The sequence below is a fragment of the Molothrus ater genome, chromosome 8 (assembly GCF_012460135.2).
Source record: "Molothrus ater isolate BHLD 08-10-18 breed brown headed cowbird chromosome 8, BPBGC_Mater_1.1, whole genome shotgun sequence".
In the NCBI taxonomy this organism is placed as follows: domain Eukaryota; kingdom Metazoa; phylum Chordata; class Aves; order Passeriformes; family Icteridae; genus Molothrus; species Molothrus ater.
In genome coordinates this window covers 29,075,607-29,095,040 of record NC_050485.2, presented here as the reverse complement: position 1 = coordinate 29,095,040, position 19,434 = coordinate 29,075,607, and the positions used below count along the sequence as shown (strand labels likewise).

At 41.8% G+C, this 19,434-nt stretch overlaps 1 protein-coding gene across 1 annotated transcript in view; it reads left to right on the top strand.

Moving 5' to 3' along the window:
- HSPA12A (heat shock protein family A (Hsp70) member 12A) overlaps nucleotides 1–18,002 on the top strand; it is a 53,439-nt gene extending 35,437 nt beyond the window's left edge. The window contains exons 8-13 of the mRNA XM_036385448.2: nucleotides 4,775–4,946; nucleotides 7,978–8,064; nucleotides 8,612–8,716; nucleotides 9,632–9,890; nucleotides 11,512–11,615; nucleotides 12,847–18,002. Coding sequence (XP_036241341.1) covers nucleotides 4,775–4,946; nucleotides 7,978–8,064; nucleotides 8,612–8,716; nucleotides 9,632–9,890; nucleotides 11,512–11,615; nucleotides 12,847–13,481 — 1,362 coding nt within the window. The 3' untranslated portion in view covers nucleotides 13,482–18,002. The remainder of the gene's footprint in view (nucleotides 1–4,774; nucleotides 4,947–7,977; nucleotides 8,065–8,611; nucleotides 8,717–9,631; nucleotides 9,891–11,511; nucleotides 11,616–12,846) is intronic.
- Nucleotides 18,003–19,434: the final 1,432 nt, after the last annotated feature.

The following is a 19,434-nucleotide window of genomic DNA, read 5'->3' as shown; positions in this document are numbered from 1 at the left end:
CTGAAAAACAAAACAAAAAAAAAAAAAAAAACAAAAAAAACAAAAAAAAAAAAAAAAAGAAGAAACTTTACCTGTTGCTTTCAATAACTTGCAAGGATAGGAATAGGAAAGGATAGGACAGGTACCTTGTCAATCACAGTGGATTTCCTAACATTACACTTCTTTTGAGGTCACAGTGGTGTAATAAATAAAGAACACATCTGTTCTATCTGGCTGTGGAGTCCTGCAGCTAGATGCTGATGTTCTAATTACAGCAGCATTCAGAGAATTGACATTTTCATCTAGGCCTACCTTAAAAAGACTGACAACATGGAATATTCTATTATAATGCTGTCTTTAATGTGATATACGTTCCAATAGTTAAAAGAAATAAAAGGGCATTGATTTTTTTTTCTGTGTGTTGTGGCATGTGAGACTGGGTTTTAAAAGCAGCATCTTTTAATCTGTAGCAGTGGTGATTCTGCATGTGGAGTGAGTGGAAAACAGTTCTGAAGTGCTCAGACTGCTGCAGTGAGCTGCAGTCCAGACCTCAATATTTGCTAGTGGTGAATTACTCCAACAGCTGGCAGCTGATGCTGCTCAGGGAATCAGGAATGTGTTGTGGTGAGCTGTGGCTCTCTCCTGGTGACACCTCTCTGGCTATGAAAACAGCTGGTGGCCAGGGTGAGAATTCACCTGCATCTGGATGGTGAAATTATTTATGCTCCACTACGTGAGACTTTGAAGTTTGCTGTCCATGATGCATCTTGGCAAATGAGCAGCAATGAATTGGCACCAGCACACAGACCTGTGCTACTGGAGGGAGTGAGGTCTGGGAGTTCTCTTGTCTCTAGTCCTCAGGCCTATGAGCAAAGTTGAATTTTAGAGCAGTTCTTTTCATAGTGTTCTTTGCTTCTTCCAGGTGTATAAATGCAGCAGTATCTTGCAAATTAATTTAAGAAATTTTTTGTGCTCAAATAATTTCTGTAATCCCATGATGAGTTTTCCACTTTTGTGTTCTTGGAGAAATTGCTCTCTGCTTCCTTCATGTTGCATAAGTGATGACTGCTAGTGAGTGTTATGGGAGCAAGAAAATGTCCTTAGCAGTCAAGACACTGCTCTGTTCTAAAGTCTGCTGTTAGCTGCCCTGGGCAAAAGCAAATTGGTGTGTCTGTCCCACTGCCAGGATGATCTCTAGAATGTTGAATATTGAAACATTGTTTAGATCTGCCCTGCTCAGGCCTGTTAACTTGTGAATCCCTGGTGTTTATTACAGTAGTGCTTGGGCAGCAGTGGGCAAGAACACAGAGCGAGGCAGACAGAAAGCAGAAAGTGAAAAATACAGCGAATTCCCAAATGCCTGCAATTAATAATTTTAACAAATGCATCACTGTTTCTTCATGTTGGCTGCCTGCTGTTTCCACTCCTCTTTCTCTGCATGCTCAATATTTTTCTCCCATCTGTCCCTTGGCCGTAATGATGGGACAGATGCACTGCCTAAGTCTTCCTCTTGGAGCTTGGATTAAAACAACCTCATTGCTCCATTCCTCCCCAGCAGTATTTATGTGCTCATGCTTCATCATCTCCCCCTCTCCCATTTTCTCTGTGCTGTCTTATAGATGTATAGATATATATGTAATATGCTCTCTTTCATGGTTTGAATAGAAATACTGTATACATGAGGTATGAAATATTGATTGCTACATACACATATATATATTTTTATATGTAAATATATATGTGTGTATATATGTACATATATCTGTGTCTACATATAAAATATGTGTTGGATGCCTTGTACCTTTCACTGTAGAAGATGCTCTGCATGGTCTTTTTATGATGTGAAACAACATATTCTTCATTCTAACTGGCCCTTCCAACTCTGTAAGAAAAGCTTTTAAACTAAAAACCTCAGCAGTTTCTTCATGAGGTTCTGTTAGGATCAGCTGTGCTTTGAACTGTTAAAAACTGTCATCTCTGTTGCATGTTTTCCTCAGGAGATATTTTGGGTATGTTAAAATCATAGCTAGGGAGAAAAAGGAGCAAGAATAGGCATCTGCTGTGCATGGAGGGTCTGAGAACACAGCTCGAGTCCATCCGCTGCAGGTCACTGCCTTCCTCTCCTGGCTGCAGTGTGAAAAGTTCATGGTACAGGCTGCTGGAGGAGGGGAGGAAGCAAATGTTATTGTTAATGATTTACTGTTTGCTTTTAGCAGGACCAGTCTTGGGAGTTTGTACTAAAATTCCCCCTAGAACAGATGATTTGGCAATTAATACAATCTTCTCCCCACCAGCACCTCCAGTTAGGAAGTACCAGTGCATTCTGTGTGTGTGCAACTCAGTTCTTGTCACCTCTGCAAATGCTTTAGGTTGTAGCCTTTGCATTTTGATATCTTTAGCGACAAACTATTTTTTCCCTAAAATACAGTTTTGTCTTCAGTGCTTAGGTTAGCCTGAGACTAAGAATTGTCTGTGCTGCTGACACATGCCCAGTACAAGGAGCAGACTGAGCTCTCTTGAGTTCATCCACATTGTTAGATAGTGAAAAAACCCACTCGCTGCTCAGATTCAGAGCTCTCACACAACATGGTAATGGATTTAATACAAGTAAAAACTGAAGCAGGGTAGTCAGGAGCTATTTGTTCTCCAAGCCCTTACTGGATAGAGCAGGAAGTGCTGCCCTAAGAGCTGTAGCAAGATCCAGATTTGGCTTTTAGCAAAACTCCAAGGCAAAGACAGTTTGTGTGCAGACACCATACATTTGTGGAATTCTTTAGCAGATCAGATCTGTTTGTCAGGGACCCAAGTATTGATTCATATCTGGAATGTTGCTCTTTCCAGTGCAACAAACCAAAACTTCCTGTGTGGAAAAGCTCAGCTGCAGATAAGTGATGTTGAAGTGAGCCAGGCATGAAACCAGCCCTGCCTGTGCCATACAACATCCAGATGGGTCACAGGAGGGACTGGTCTGTCCTGAGGCACATCTTCATCCCCAGTACAGCTCCAGGGCTGCTTCTGCCAGCATGCTCACAAACAAGTGATGTGATGGCAGGAGAGTCTCTGCCTAATTGATGCTCTTTTTATACATTTTAGGGTAACTCTGGCCGATGTAAATCAATTTTCCAAAGTTTGAAAGTTTGGTTGCAAACATTCTTTTCGATACAATATTTTTTTCAATATGTGTTGCCACAGAGCTGGCAAGGTTTAAAATTGTGTAGTATTTGTTCAGTATTTTCCTTCCCACACAGTTCTGCTAATTTTGGATCATGCTGTTTAGTCCAGTGGATGTAACTGAAGCAGAAAGGTTTGCTCAACAGCAGTAAAGGCTGCAAAGTGACCATAATCCCAGTCATGGTGTGCTTGTAAAATAATGAGCAACCATGATTTAAGAGTTTAACTCTTAACTAATTTTAGAACTTATTTGTTGTTGTTTTGCCTTTTTTTTGTTGTTGTTGTTACCAACAGTGAGGTAGATGCTTTCTTTCAGAATCTGTTTATGTTACTTATTAGGATGGAGAGGGTAAAGTGAGTCAGTAAATATGAAGGACAGTTTCGTGTCTCAAGTCTTATCCTGGTACTGCTTTTTAAACCAACTTTACTTTGAGTTTCTGGCTGCAGTTGTCAATGAGGCAGCAATTCCCACAGCCCACAATGTAGCTGTATGAAAGAAGCCAAATTCCAGTCCAGGTCTGCAGACTTTCCATGTCCTTTCCAGTCCTTCTTTTGGGGATGCTCTAGAGACACCACAGTGTGTGTGTGTGTGTGTGTGTGCATGTGTATGAGTTGAAGGCTGGAAGACTGACTGCGGAAGCAGGAAAATGTTAATTTTGTTTCATTTGTTTGCTAGCAAGCTTTAGTGCTCAGCACTTAACTGAAGAGTAATAGCAAGTAACGCAAAAGTTGGCAGAAAGAGTTGGAAGTTGTCTTATTTTGTAGACAGAAGTACCGGGGAAAAGAAATTAAAACTGAGTTTTGAGAACTGTTCTTTGAATATTTTTATTTAAGCCCAGTTCTGAGAGTGATGTAGTTACATAAGAACTTGTGGCTTTTTGAAAATATCTGTGTCTGAAGGCTGAAAATCCAGTAAGAAAATAGAAAGAATGGCAAACACTGATTTTATAATGTGGTATTATTTTTAGGTTTGTTCTCATTACATTTTAGGGAACCTGCCCTGTTGTATTTTGTCTCCTTGAATATACTGAGCATTTCGAAGATGGTATAAAAGCAAATGTACTTTAAAGCATTTTGGAATAGAAAATGTTGGTTGTAAGACAGAAGATGCATTGCTGGCAAAGTGTATTGTATATTCCTATACAGTTAAACAGTGCAGGAACCTCATTTTGGCAAGGACTGTGAATATCTGGGACATAAAGACATACTTCAAATATTGTTGTGGCGAGGAGAGGCAAAAGGAGGCTGAAAGGAGGCTGGGGCCCCTATTAGCTGGCAGATTCACAGGTTAATTAGAATTGAGTTCAGGTTTTAGGCCAATTATAACAGGTTTCAAACCGATTTCCTTCGTTTCTCCACCTGTCATGTACACAAGTGCTCGGTTAGCCACTTAGCATGGTAAGTGCATGCCATCCTCCCTGTTACAGCCTGTGCAGTCGTGCTGTGCAGTGTGGGCAGGACAGTTCCCAGATGCAGACCTTTCCCCCTGGCAGCAGCTCCGTGCTGGGCGAGCTCTGCGGGGTGAGCCAGCGGAGCGCAGGGGCTGGGGACAGCCTTGTGCTGAGAGGGGCTGCTGGGCTGCAGGGTTCCCCACCCCACTTCTCTGATCCCTTCTCTCTCACAGGCGGGAATGGCATCTCCTGAAAACCCCGAGCAGTTGATCATTGCCCTGGAGCCCGAGGCTGCCTCTATCTACTGCCGAAAGCTGCGCCTGCACCAGATGATAGACCTGAGTAGTAGGGCACCTGTCAATGGCTACAGCCCGAGTGACACTATTGGAACTGGATTTACACAGGGTACTTCTGTTCATTCACTTTGCAGATTCTCATTGCTTTGTCCCCCAGGGCTGGTTTCTCACCTTTTCTTGTTGTCGTTGTTCCCTTGAAATGTTTCAGGCTGGCATCAGTTTGTTTTAAAAACTGTTTTGCTGCTTACCGTAGTTAGACTTGTTTATATGTTGACCCAGCAGACATCACAGAATGATTTGGGTTGGAAAGAAACTCAAAAATCATCTAGTTCCAACTCTCTGCCATGGGCAGGGACACCTTCCACTAGACCAGGTTGCTCCAATCTGGCCTTGGATACTTCCAGGGATGGGGCAGCCACAGCTTCTCTGGGCACCCCTCACTACCCTCACAGGGAACAATTTCTTCCAAATATCCACTTGAATTTTAGCATGCAGGTAGCTTCTTTGGGTTGCCTTTATTTGGATGTTGTGGGAGTCTTTTAGTATTTTCACACCAGTATTTTTCTGCCTTAATTTAAGTTAGTACTTCATGTTGGATCATTTTTTTCATTTAATTTGTTGGAAGCAGTTATGTTTTTGATTATCTGCATTATTGAGGCAGTGCTAAATAACTGGATCTGCAATGAAATGATTAATCTGAGGTGTTCCCAAGTATTGGCAGATGCTTTTTGATGTCATCTTTATGAAATATCATTAATGACTTTCAGTGTTCAGTGGGACACATGCCATTGGAATGTAGCAATGAATTTATCTGCATGTTGAAGAGCAACTGGATAATGCACTTCTGATTTATTGAGCTGGGACCTGTTGCTACTGTCACTGTTTGAAGGGGAGGGACAGATTGGAGCACTGTAAGTCACTTGACAGAAGATCCTTCACCACCAGAGTTTTTTGAGCTTGGCAGCCTACTGAAACTGGAGGCAAATAGAGGAAACAAGAAAGGAAAATGGCCTGCAGCAGTAAGATCTGATAGCTGCTTAATGTGCATATCTCTCTGTATCTCTGTGAATTGTAACAGTTGCCCTGATACTGATGGTAGTGTGTCAGTCTATCCTAGAAGGAGTTTTTCAGAAGAGTCTGTGTTTTATCACATTTGCTAGGTCAAAACAGGAGGGGCAAGTGGAAGGTTAAGCTAGTAGAGCTATTCCTGCACTTACCAGAACGTTTTATTTTTTTTTTAAGTTAGGCAGAGTGACTACATCATTCTCTCCAATCCATGGCTCTCCCAGCCAGCAGTTGTCAGATGTGTTCAGTGTTTGGAGACCCACACAGAGTATAGGACACAATCTGTTTTCAGGATTCTGTCCCTTCAGGGCCCCTTGGCTTCTGTCCCCCTCATTCGTACCCTGAACTGTTCCAGTTCCATGTGATGTTACATGAACTCCTTCAGACAACACAGGGATTTGCTTCTGGGAAAATAACAAAGGTTTTGAAGCTGGACAGAATCTGGCAGATCATGGATTTCTGCTAATGGGCTTTTTCTTGGGTGGGGGTACCACTCTCATTCTTGACTTTGTATGGTAAAAAGCTATTGGGGATGAGAAAGGTTTCATGTCAAAATTAATGAAAACAAAGTTCGGAGTGAATTAATTCGGGGTTGGAATTAAAATTTCATAAAGGCATGGCAAGCACCCAAGACAAGCTGAGAACAGATTAAGGAGAAAAACCCTTTAAATATAAACAGAGAGAAGCACTCCAAGGACCATATTATTGCTGTGAAGTCAAAACAGAAATTTTAGTGTTCATAGTAGCAAGGATAAGCTTGCTTCAGTTGTAGTTAAAGACTGGCTCTTGTGTTCACTTCTAGCCCACAGGAGGGAGTGAAAGGATTGCCATTGATTTCTGTGAGCTTGACAGGCCCTCACTTGGACCTAGTTCTTGTTCTGCCATGGAATTCTTCATCTGAGCTCTCCCTGTGCTGCCCAGTCCCTGAACTGGGGCTGGGGCAGCTTCTCTGCATCGTGGAGTCTTCCTGGGGAGGGTGCAGGAGCAAGTGGAGCTGATGCTCTATTTTCTGATGACAGGCACTACAGAAGTAGGAAGCTAAGTGCATTCTGTGATTTGCATGCTGGTATTTTCAGAAAGAATTTCTACTCATGACAGGCTGCCTCTGTTGTAGTGTTTTATGAAGTGCCTTTGAAGGTGAGTGATGATAACACAAGGAATGTAGGTTTTTTTGATCGTTCAGTTATGGAGGTTGATTTAGAGGCATAAATAGCAGAGGTTCTCACTACTCTGCTTTCTCCTGACAGACTGTTCTGCATCTTTTAAATGTCTAAGTAGCAGTTAAGTCTTGTAAGTTAATGGGTTATTACAATAAGTAATAAGTATTCTTGCAAGATTACACTTAGTTTTTAATTGATGTATATTTTAAATATTGTGAGGGTCAGCCCTGGTGATCACTGTGTCCTTGAGACTAATTCTAATTTTTACTTGTCCTTAAGATTAATTCTGAATAATCTGAGCAGCAGTGCTTCTGGCTGCTTGTTTTGGGGTAGACTGACATCCTGAGAGGCTGGGGAGGCGTATTTCCCTGAGCACTCAAAATGAGCAGTGGCTTTTGGAAATGTGGGAATGTTCTCCCATCCCGGGTGGTGGGGGGGGTTGTCTGGGCGTGGGCTGGGGCTGCCACCTGCTGGTGGTGGAGGCTGCTGTGAGCACAGCTGGCTGCTGTGGGCACAGCTGGCTGCCAGCCCCCCACCCTGCTGCCAGCACACGCTTTGCAAGCCAGAGTGTATTGAAAAACTGCAAGTCAGACCTGTTTATAGCTTTCTTATTATTAGATTGTCACTATATATAATTAGTTTGCATTGTTTCTATTAGGTAATTTATATAGATTAAAAGACAAATAAGTATATGTAACAATATCAAGGAAGATCAGGGTCGTTGTAAACCATTTTTCCTTCTTTCCAGGAATTACATTCTAACATTCCTGGTCCCAGTGCAATAATTTTTGTACATTTTTTAAGAAGGGATCCATACAGATCTGTCAGCCTGCTTGCACTTGTTTCCTGCAATTTTTGATTCTATTCCTTCAGGCTTTTTTAGACTCAATAGCTTTTTTTTTTGTCGATCACTAGGGAAGGAGCACGTGCGCCGGAACCGGCAGAGCCGAACCTTCATGGTGGAAAATGTCATAGGAGAGATCTGGTCTGAGCTGGAGGAAGGTACTGTCCTTTCTTCAGCAAACTTTGCTCTCACTGGTTTTGTATTGCAGGCAAATATTGTGTTTCCCACAAAGGTGCTGTGCACTGCATTGTTCTCGCAGTGATTATAAAGGGGAAAAGGAAAAAACCACAAGTTCATGTGCTGCTCTTAGTTACAAGTGCTGAATTGCAATTCTGTATGCTCTAGCATAATAAGATTTCTTAATGAGATAGTGGAAATATTATTCCATGCAACTGGAATATTTTCCTCAGAACAGGCTTTGTAAATATGGTATAATATTTGGTAGCCCACTAGGATGTACACCAGCAGCATGAGCAGTCCCACTTTTCAGCTGTGTTACATTAACAGCTTTTGACATCTGACTGATGTTTGTTATCAATCATTGTGTTGTAATTACTAGCAAAGATCAGGTCTTCAGCAGGGCCATTGCTGGCTGTCTGTAGGCCCTTCTCTCCCTTATCTGGTGCCCTCAGGAGCTCTCACTGCAGTGAGCTGCTGTGCTCACAGTGGTGTAAATGGCCCTGGCCTGTCCCCTTGGCATTCCAGGTGATCGGTACATCGTGGTTGACAGCGGAGGAGGCACAGTGGACATGACTGTCCATCAGATCAGGCTTCCTGAAGGACATCTGAAGGAGCTCTACAAAGCAACAGGTATTCACAGAATCCACAGAATTACTAGGTTAGAAGAGACCTTAATGTCATTGAGTCCAACCCATGCCCTAACACCTCATGTAATGTCACTTCCACTGCTTGTTTTATGTAATTAGATTGTGTATTACATATTTATGTTATGTTTTGGCTTGTCAGTGAAGGAAATATGTGCCTTTATTGCATTTTACTGACAGTTTTTCCTGAAATTAGACCAGCACACAAAATTAGTATAAACCCAGTGTGGCATTCACATTCTCTGAACAGAGAGAGACATAATTCTCTCTCCCAGGATTTTTCCTGGGAAAGGCAGTGAGAAACCTCAGAGAAGAAGACAATTCTTACCTCTATTCACTGCTCCTCTTGTTTTGCACCTGTGGAATGCCTTATGGCAATTGTTTACCGAAAGTGATTTGGTTATTGGACACCAGTGAAGATTGTTTTGTTTCCTTGGCCAGTTGGGTCAAAGCTGTGTCCTGGCTGTCTCAGACAGTCACGGGGTTTTCTTTAGTGTCTTTTGTATGGTATAGTATAGTATCTCTTCAGTATAGTTTTAATATAGTATAGCTTTAATAAAGCAATTGTTCAGCATTCTGAATCATGGAGTCAAAGCACATTATTCCCTGGCTGGGGGATCACCTGTTTCTACGATAACCCAGCTGCTGGTTGGATGAATCACTCATTTATAGTGGTAGTGTTAGAGTGGCTGTGATGATACAGGAGTAACAGTGAGGCAAAGGTAAGATCATGTTGTGTATTAGACCAACTGTTACATTTAGCAAAGATCCTCTTTTTGTGAACCTTCTCCTGTGACAGTTGTGAGAGTGTTGTTCTGATGTGTGTGTGGCCAACTCAAAATGTCATAGGAATATTAAAGCATATCCCGAATATTAAAGCTGTGTTTTGTCTGTGCTACAGGTGGCCCATATGGTTCTCTAGGGGTGGACTACGAGTTTGAGAAGCTGCTGTGTAAAATCTTTGGGGAAGATTTCATTGAGCAGTTTAAAATCAAGCGCCCTGCGGCCTGGGTGGATCTGATGATCGCGTTCGAGTCCCGCAAGCGGGCAGCAGCTCCCGACAGGACCAACCCCCTGAACATCACCCTGCCCTTCTCCTTCATTGACTACTACAAGAAGTTCCGAGGGCACAGTGTAGAGCATGCCTTGAGGAAAAGCAAGTGAGTAGACAAGCACGTGGAGCAGAATAACTAGCAAAGACAAGTAATTAAAATATCCTAATTACATTAGGACTGAAAGGGAATAGCGTAGAAGTGTAGTGCAAGGATGAGAAAGTGGGGTTGCATCTGGTGCAGTTTCCAGAATGAAAAGTTCTAACCAATTTCTTGCGAAAGCTTTTCTGTACAAGACTTGCATTTTACAGGCATTGCTTTCTATGACTTGTTAGGTCACCACTGCATCACTTTCTTTGACTGTATATTGTGAGTCTCTTACATGTTAATTAGGAATGTCAGATCAAACACAGAATTTGTTGCCTAGAACCTTAATTTTTAGCAGCCTGGATCCTGGAAAAAATCCAAGGTTGTGAGATGTGTAAATATGTTTGTGGCTTGAGGGAAGTTATTAACAGCATCAGATCACTGGAGAAAACACACATACACTACTGCATAAACCTCTGTAAGGGGAAGCATTCAGCTTTTGAAGTGATGGCAGGCTTTGCTTCTTATCTTGCTTCTTTAACAAGTTTGATAATTTACTTGATAGGCAGGGAGACATAATCCCCTCCAGAGATTTTAATTCATGTTTTTCAGTATCAAGAAGTCTCCTTGAATGACAAGATCGCGGGCTGCTGTAGAAAAGGAAGCGAGCAGAAAGTAGAAATGGGCATTTTGCATCTCTTGAAGTTACATATTACAGAAAACCTGGAGTTTAATGAGAATGAGCAAAAGAACCTGTGAATCTGGGACAGAATGCTTGGGACCTGAGAGGGGAAGATTTAATATTTAGTTCCTGTACCCTAATTTTTTAAACTAGCCAGTGTTGAATGTAATATGCAGGCTGGAACTCCTGCATCTCTTTCAGAAGTTATTGGTAAATGTACTGGAAGCTTAAGTGACTTGGAATCCAGCTAAAAGTTTCTTTCTAAATGAGACTGAGGTTCTGAAGTCATTAAAAATTTCTGGAAATCCTTCTCACGAGGCCATCTCCTTTTTATTAGTAGTCTTAATGGTGAATCTTAGAGGAAATGATAAATGCTCCCTTTAAATGAAATGAAATCAATTGGATAACAGGATAGAGTGAGTGTAAAGGTTAACATATAATGTTCATGAATGTAAGGGAGATTACTGAGCTATACAGATGTGTATCAGTGATAGAATAGCATAATGCCTGTGTTCACTTAATAAATGTTATGCCTCATTAAAAATGCAATTCTCTCTTCTGCCTCCTGAGGCTTCCCAAGTTGCTTGTTTTCCTTGTGTGTTTCCAGTGGCTTTGGCCTGCCACTGCTATAATCTAAATGTTGCCCTTCTGGGGATGAATCAGTGCTGTTTCAGATGAGCGAGCACTACATTGACTGCCAGCTGTTTCAGAGAGCAGTTGAGCATTGCTAATGCTGCAGAAGGCAATCAGGCAAAGAAAACAACAATTAGACAAGCCAAAATAATAATTCTCCCTTCAAGTTTTACATAACTGCAGTTGGTATGGGGCTAGGGTGAGGTGGAGCACTTTGTTCCAAGGAAAATGCATGCAGATTCTGTAAACTCATTAATTTATTTAATGCTGGTTGTTTCACAGCTCAGCTGCAATGCTTTAATGTTCTTTCTCACTGTTCCTTTGCAGTGTGGACTTTGTGAAGTGGTCCTCCCAGGGAATGCTGAGGATGAGCCCAGATGCAATGAATGCTCTTTTCAAACCTACAATCGACCAGATTGTTCAGCACCTGAGTACGTATCTGTGTGGGGTTCCACTTCCTGGCTGAGCTCAAACTGAAGCTTTGCTCACCCTTTTCTACCCACTGACAACCCTCCTGGTATGCACCAGTTGTTGACAAGGAATTCAGTTCTGAAACTTGCAGTTCTCTACAAATCAGCTAGGAAAACAATAAAAGGAAGGGATGTGTCCTGAGCACATACTCCTGTCTAGCTCTAGTGCTAGTTACTGAGTGTGATTCCGTTCTGTTACTGCCTAGCTCCAATTATTCTATGCTTCCAGGGCCGCAAGCATTCAGAGGGCTGACATCCACTGAGAAACCCAGATCCTGCCTTTCTTTTTCCTGGTTCAGGCAGCAACCAAATTATGCCAGAGTTGTATCTCATTTCTGACTATTGCAGCTATTCATTCCTCCCTAGTGGAAGGTCACATTTGTTCATGACCATCACTGACATCTCTAAAGCAAATAGTAAATGATGCATCATGGTAAATGTACTTCCAGGCATGGCTTAAGCAGCAATGAATTTATTTGTCCAGTAATGGAAAGTGACATGTGCTTATTGGGAAAGTTATTATTTAAGGTCTTCCTAGCTGAAGATGAAATTAGTATCAAGTAGAGTATAATGTTTGTGGTGAGAAAAGTGTGCTTTTTACATGATTTAAAGCACCATTTGGAAGAAATATGCAGCTTTGCTCATCATGTGTGAGGGATTATTAGCTAAATTTCAGAACTTAATGAGACAAGTATAGAGCAGCTTATATGTGAGCAGGGAGGGAGACACCTGGGACTGCAACAGTTGTGACAGGTTACTCACTTGTTTGAACTAAAAGTGAGCCTACTACTGCACTGCATGGTTTTCTTGAAAGTAGATGTAGGCTTAAGCTAGAAGGAAAATCTGTAAAAATGTAAAGAGGGATTATTTTACAGGTGGTATTTATTGTGGTTCTGATAGGGTCAGAAATAATAAGTGAATTTGAAATGGAGTGATTTATCTGGAATGCAATTTATGTTCAGTTTTAAGTGCCACTTCAAAAATGTTGTTTGGTTTGAGGTGAGTGAATTCATAGTGAAATACACTAGAGATAACAGAAGTGGGACTGGTGCTGAGGGGGTGGCAGTGTGGGCACGGATGCGGCAGTTTCAGATCATGTGCATGGAACACTCAGTGCACTCAGACATTGCCATTTTCACTTGCATTGCCTTGTTAAAGTGGATTTTATTGGATGCTCTCTGTTTCTGCTCAGGTGAGGTGTTTGATAAGCCAGAGGTGACCAATGTGAAGTTCCTCTTCCTGGTGGGCGGCTTCGCTGAATCCCCCTTGCTGCAGCAAGCCGTGCAGAGCGCTTTTGGCTCCAGGTGCCGGGTCATCATTCCCCAGGATGTGGGGCTGACCATCCTCAAAGGGGCTGTTCTCTTTGGCCTCGACCCTGCGGTCATCAAGGTGCGGCGCTCCCCGCTGACCTACGGCGTGGGGGTGCTCAATCGCTTCGTGGAGGGCAAGCATCCCCCGGAGAAGCTCCTGGTCAAGGACGGCACGCGCTGGTGCACCGACGTCTTCGACAAGTTCATCTCAGCCGACCAGTCCGTAGCCCTGGGAGAGACTGTGACCCGCAGTTACACACCTGCCAAGCCTTCTCAGTTAGTGATAGTGATCAATATCTACAGCTCGGAGCAGGACAACGTCAGCTTCATCACCGAGCCCGGCGTGAAGAAGTGCGGCACGCTGCGCTTGGATCTCACGGGAACTGACGCCTCCGTGCCCAACCGGCGCGAGATCAAAACGCTGATGCAGTTTGGGGACACTGAAATCAAAGCCATGGCTGTTGATGTTGCCACCTCTAAAAGTGTCAAAGTTGGTATTGATTTCTTAAATTACTGACGGCCCTTTCCCCCGCCACAGCCTGTTTGTGAGACTGATCTTCCACTGTTCCGTTTTTTGACTTCTGTCTGTCATGTCATCACCGTGAATTTCAGCAGGCTACATGAGAACAGCTAGTGAGGTGGGGTGTGTTGTGTTTGTGTCCTTTGGTGACCAAGGACTGCATTTTGAAAGACCCTTAAAAAGTTTTAGGAGCAGAAGTTCCAGAGGTAGTAAAAGTTACCAAGTTACTCACGCATGCTTATAGGTCTACCTTTATAAAATAAACACTGATTATAGTTGGGTCCTGAAGGTTAGTTAAAAAAATACCAAGTTGTAATCTCTTTGCCTTGTTCTTCTTCCTCTTCCTCCTGAGAAAAACTCACTAACCCACGTGGCTGTTGTAGGGGGTGTATCTGTGTGGGATATCTGTTTAAACAGCACCATCCTCTGGCAATGGGAACAAATTAGTAGTTTTGTTGTATTCTTCTGATTTTGCCCAGTGCTTTCAGAATTTAAAGTGCTGAAAATTAATGACTCAAAGAAATAGGATCTCAATTACTTAAATTCTGTGTAAAGAAAATCCCCAGAAATTCTTAAATTTATACTTAGGAAATACATATGTGTTTTGGGGGCCTAATATTGATTGCTCCGGGTTAAAAACAAGGCCTTTGTTGTCAGAGCTCTCAGAACAAGCTGTCAGATTAATTAGCTAGCATTACCCTCATTATACTTTGGAAAATAATATTAAGAACAAACCTATTTCTCTTTTGGGTCTTCTAAGGCTATTTTATTAGTCTCTATCTGAAACCGCAGAATCACAAAGTAGTTGAGCTTGAAGGGGACATCCATTGACTGTCTGATAAAACCTTTCTTTCTAAGCAGTATCACTCAGAACAAGTTTCTTTTTCCAATTTTATGGTCTCCAAAATGAAGATCCCTAAACTCCAGGCAGCTTATTTGCCAACCCTCACTGCAAAGGTTTTTTTCTTACACTTAAAAGGAATTTATTGAGTTTAAATTTGTGCGTGTTGCCTCTTTCTTGCTCCTTCACTGGATACCTCTGAGAAGTCTGGCTCCATCCTCTTTCCTGTCTGCTCTCAGACATTCCTAGGATCCCCTGAGCCTCCCTGAGTCCAGCAGCCCCAGCTCTCACAGCCTCTCCTCACAGGAAAGATCCCCCAGTCCCCTCTCCCTTTGTGGCCCTTTGCTGCTCTCAGAGCTGTGTGTCTGTGTCTCTCTTGTCCTGGGAAGCACAGAGCTGGCCCTGGCACTCAGACATGGTCTCTGCAGGGCTGAATCAGGGCATGATGCCTTTCCTGACCTGCTGGCAGTGCTGGTCCCAGGGCAGCCCAGAGGCTGCTGGCGCTCTCCCTGGCAGGGGCAGGCTGCTGGCTCAGCTCAGCCTGGCTCAGTGTCTGCCTGCCACCGTGCCAGGGGGCTGTGCTGCCAGGCTGCTCCCAGGCAGCTTCTCCTGGTGCACGGGCTCCTTCCTGCCGCCTTCAGGACTCTGCACTTGCCTCTGCTGAACTTGATGAGGTTCCTGTCTGCACATTTCTCAACATCCCTCTGACCCATCTGCTTTATCAAGCACTTCCCCAGGTGATTATATTTCTTTTCTTGTTCATTCCTGTGTTAAGATTTGGAAGCACAGCTAGATGATGGCTGTCCAGAAACATTTAAACAATTCACAAGAGACAAAACATTCAGATCTAAAATACTGCAATTCATTTTTTTGTAGCAAACATTTTAATTCAGTAAAATATATTGCTGGGTTGATTTGAATGGCCAATGAAGTGGAAGGCAAAAGCCAATAGAATGAAACTACAAATAGCATTAAATAAAGCATTCCTTACCTGGCAGTGAACACAGAGCTCTTGATGCAGGAGAAATGCACTGATGGCCATGGTAGCATCTTGTTTTCCAAATAAGAACTTTGTGAAAATGTTTCCTTAAGCATGCTCACCTGGCAAATTTCTTTTGCAACTAGAATAGTTTTTATTTTGCAAAATGCTACAGGAAGAAAACTTCTGAAACCTACATTCTGCATCTGTCATGAACTGACAATTTCAGATTCAAATCCTAATTCCACTCTGAATTAGCAGAGTGGTACAAACCTGCAGAATCACCCTAAAATGCTGACACTTCCCAGTGCATTTATACAGAGCTGCCCAATTACCTGCTGGAATTCATTACATTTTCAAAATGTTGCAATGTTAATTATTAATCTAAACCTTCCTTTTTAAAAAGTTGAGCATGAGTTAAATCCATTACTGACATTTTTGGGAGATTAAAGCTTTAACAGTTATTTCATTAATTTATGTTCCAAACCTGCACTTAAACTTTCTGTGTTTATCCTGGAGTTTTGCCACAGTAGAGAGCTGGACAACTGATCCACTGCATTTTGTCATTGAGTTTTCTGTGTCTCCTGCAGAATTCCCTGATTTAATGGGAAATGTGTTCTGCATTCAGCTTTAAAATAAATAAATAAAGGACTATGGAGAATGCTAGTCACAGTATCCTGCTGGATACTTTCTATAATTACAAAGTGTGCTTGCTAGCAGTCGATTTCCTGCTGCCTGCTAAATGCTTTAAAAGCTAAATACTGGGATTTTTTTTGTGTGTGCTGCTTTCCATGGTTTACAAACAAGAGAAACTTTAAGATGAGTTATGAACAATATAATTTTATGTATATACAATATTTAAATATTGTACAGACTCTTTCTTTCTACAGTGCTATTTTCTTGTATAAAAATGCACTTTGCCTCTGTTGATTTCATTCAGCTGTTAATTTTAAATAACACAGTTTCTCAATCAGCTTCTGTAATTATAGGCTTTTAAAGATGGTAAGATATGAAATGTAAAAGGCCGATCTTATAATAATAGGAAAGAAATGTTGGTGTGTCAGAGAATACAACATTCTTCCTGCAATGCAAGTCATACCAGCTAAGCACATCACACAAATGCAATAGTCTGCTGCTGCTGGGGTTTTCATTTCTTTGTTTCAGATGGTGACCATTCCATCTCCAGCAATTCTTCATAATAATGGATGAATCCTCCTGTAAAACCAAAAATCAGATTGTAAAATCTGGGTATACAGCTTCTTCACTAGGTTTTGGGTTTTTAATAAGGATCTTCTCTAGTTTAAAAAACAACAACAACAACAAATGAAAAACTACCTCCCAAAGCCAGGCAACACTCTTGTATTGTCACTGCAGGTAAGACACAGTCACTGTCTGCCACTTCCACCTGCCAAAAACCAAAATTCTTACAGAAAAATAGGCTTTGCTGTCTTTGCATGCTATGTTAAGCTGAATCTGTCCAGTTCTGCACAGATTTGTTTTCAGTGGCCTTAACACAGGATTTGGTTTAATAAATGGCTGCCACCCCCTGTCCCCCCTGTGAAGAGGTGGCCTGCAAGATCAGGTGCCCCATGATTTTTGTGCTGTTTGCAGCCTGTCTGCAGGGAAAGCTACAGGTGGATTCTGCAGCTCCTCTGAAGCACAGTTCCCTGCACAGCAGTGATTCTCTGCCCTTTCTAGTTCACCTTTTGTAAGATCCCATCTGGATCCAAGCAGGGGCTTGTTGCTGAAATCCCTGTAACTGTAAAACGTGGTTTACATATTTTTGCACTTCCTCCTTCAGTCTGGTGAGAACACTATCAAGCTTATCTTTGCAGAGCACTGAACTACTGAACAAACTCCCAGCTGTCCTTGTTGCCCTCTTTCAGAATGGAAAATTAGCTTGTCTCTCTAAGGAATTAGGATTGTTAAGTAGAATATTATGCTGTGGTCTGTAGACAATAACCCAATTAAACAACTTTACATTTTAAGAGGCATGTGGATGCCCATTTCGATAAAGGATGTTAGGTTGTAAAATTTACATGAAATTTACTAGGAAATGAGGCATTTTTAGAATTGTAGTTGTGATACTTTTGCAGGACGTTCCCCTGCAGAGCACTTTTTTTGGTAGGGGTTTCAGATGACATTGTGCAACTTAGTGTTGGAAAGACAACAAGGCCAGCTATCCATAGGGAAAGCAGAAGGTCTTGGCAGAAGTTTTGCTGTAAGCAGCAATTTGCAAGTTTGGGTCCAAGTTACTGAACTCTAGGCTGAAGTTTAGCAGCTAATTGTAATGGAATGGTTAATTGTGCTAGAATATGATAAATGTGCAGTGGTGGTTAGGACAGTTTTCAGTGGTATGAGTATACCAATATTCAGATACAGGAGTTTTAATGCATTATTATGAGAAGGCTAATTATATATTGCAGAGATTTAATAGCCAAGATAAGCTGCATATTTATGATATGAAGTGGCTTAAGCGGATGAATAGTATAAAAGTTGTTGGGCATAATGTCACAGTACTCACCTGCTTGAAATAGTCTTAAACTATATTATAAAACCAACCATTGTGGTCTTGTTCACCTCTGTGCAAGATAAATTCAGATTTCACTGATACTTGGAGCTGTTCACAACTTGTCTGGATTGTATCTTGAGTGTTCTTGTGTCTTCAATCATGTCAAATAAAATACCTTAAAACTAATTTCTCTTTTTGGGTGCTACTATTCTTATGAAAATGGCTGTAAAAGGAAACCTAATTTATTATGAGACAGGCCAAGTGGTTATGCTTGAATTTGGATGCTCCTTCATGTGTGAAACTGAGCAGAAGTGACACCAGCCATCTGTATGGCTTTGGTTCACTTGTGTGCCCAAGGTGGAACTTCACTGCTGCTCGTGACTCAGCTTCCAGCAAAATTGGTGTAGCTCTCTGAGTAAGGTGTTTGTTGGGCAATACCAAAAGCAGGTCAGGTGTTTTCTGTAATGATGCTCTCAGAGAGCCGAAAATGAAATACAAAATCTGATATATCAAAGAGAGGTGTAATCTCTTAGTTCTTGTATTATTAAAAGCTGTTTTATTGTTAAAAATGCACTATCAGGCCAATAAGCTGGCCAGTAACCAGGCATATTAGCATGAGAATGTGCCTCTTTATAGATGTAGGGATGTTCAGTAAGGTCCAGCTGCACTGCAAAAACCCTTGCATAGCAGTTTGTGCAGTATTACGTTTTTCTGCTAACAGCTGTAGGCTGTGTCCCTCTGAAATTCAGCAGTGTTGGCACAGGCTCTGGAGGTGATTCAGTGGCACAGGTGACCTTGGTCCATGATGCTGCAAAGATGCAGAGGGTGAACTGAGAGGCTTTAGCAGCCACTACACCCAACTTCCACCTATTTGCTGCAATGAAGGTGTTTTACAAGTGCTTTATGACTATAATTATAAACACCATCCTAATAGGCTAGGTACTGTATTTAACTTGTAATGAACTTGATTTCAGCTAAACATTCAATTAATGTTACTAGTACAATGGGAAATATAATTACAGTCTTCAGAGACTCATTAAGAACCAAATTTTGCTTTCAGTGTTCTACCACACTGCTGAAGATTCCAGTGGAGTTTCATGTGTGTGCATTCAGAATTTGGTCCTTACACTGGACTTTTCTAAATCTTACGACTTCCTCATAGGAGTGTGTTTAGATTTAAAGCTACAGCCCCATCTTGATAGAAGGGATTTTGTTTAAGTTGTTGGTTCTACAAAATCACATTAGTCCTTACTGAAATTTGCAGATTTTGTGTTCATGTGAATAGCTATGGGATAAAACAAATTGTAAAAGGGCCTCCCTGACAGCAGTGTCCAGCTCTCTGGCTGAGGGACAATGGATTCAGAATTCCTTTACTCAGTGCAAGAACTGCTTGGTTTTCAAGAGATGCAGCCTGGATAAATTAGTGAGAAGTGCAGATGCTTTGTGTGACTGGAATTCAAGCCTGGTTGTTGCCAGTTGCCAGTCTTGTACTTCATTTTTTTTTAAGGAATAAATTCTATTTTATTAGTTCTCATTCATGCCTTGCTGTGTTCTAACAATCAAAAGCGATTTTGTGGTGGAATCAATGCAGAGTCACAATAAGGTATTGTGCTTTTTT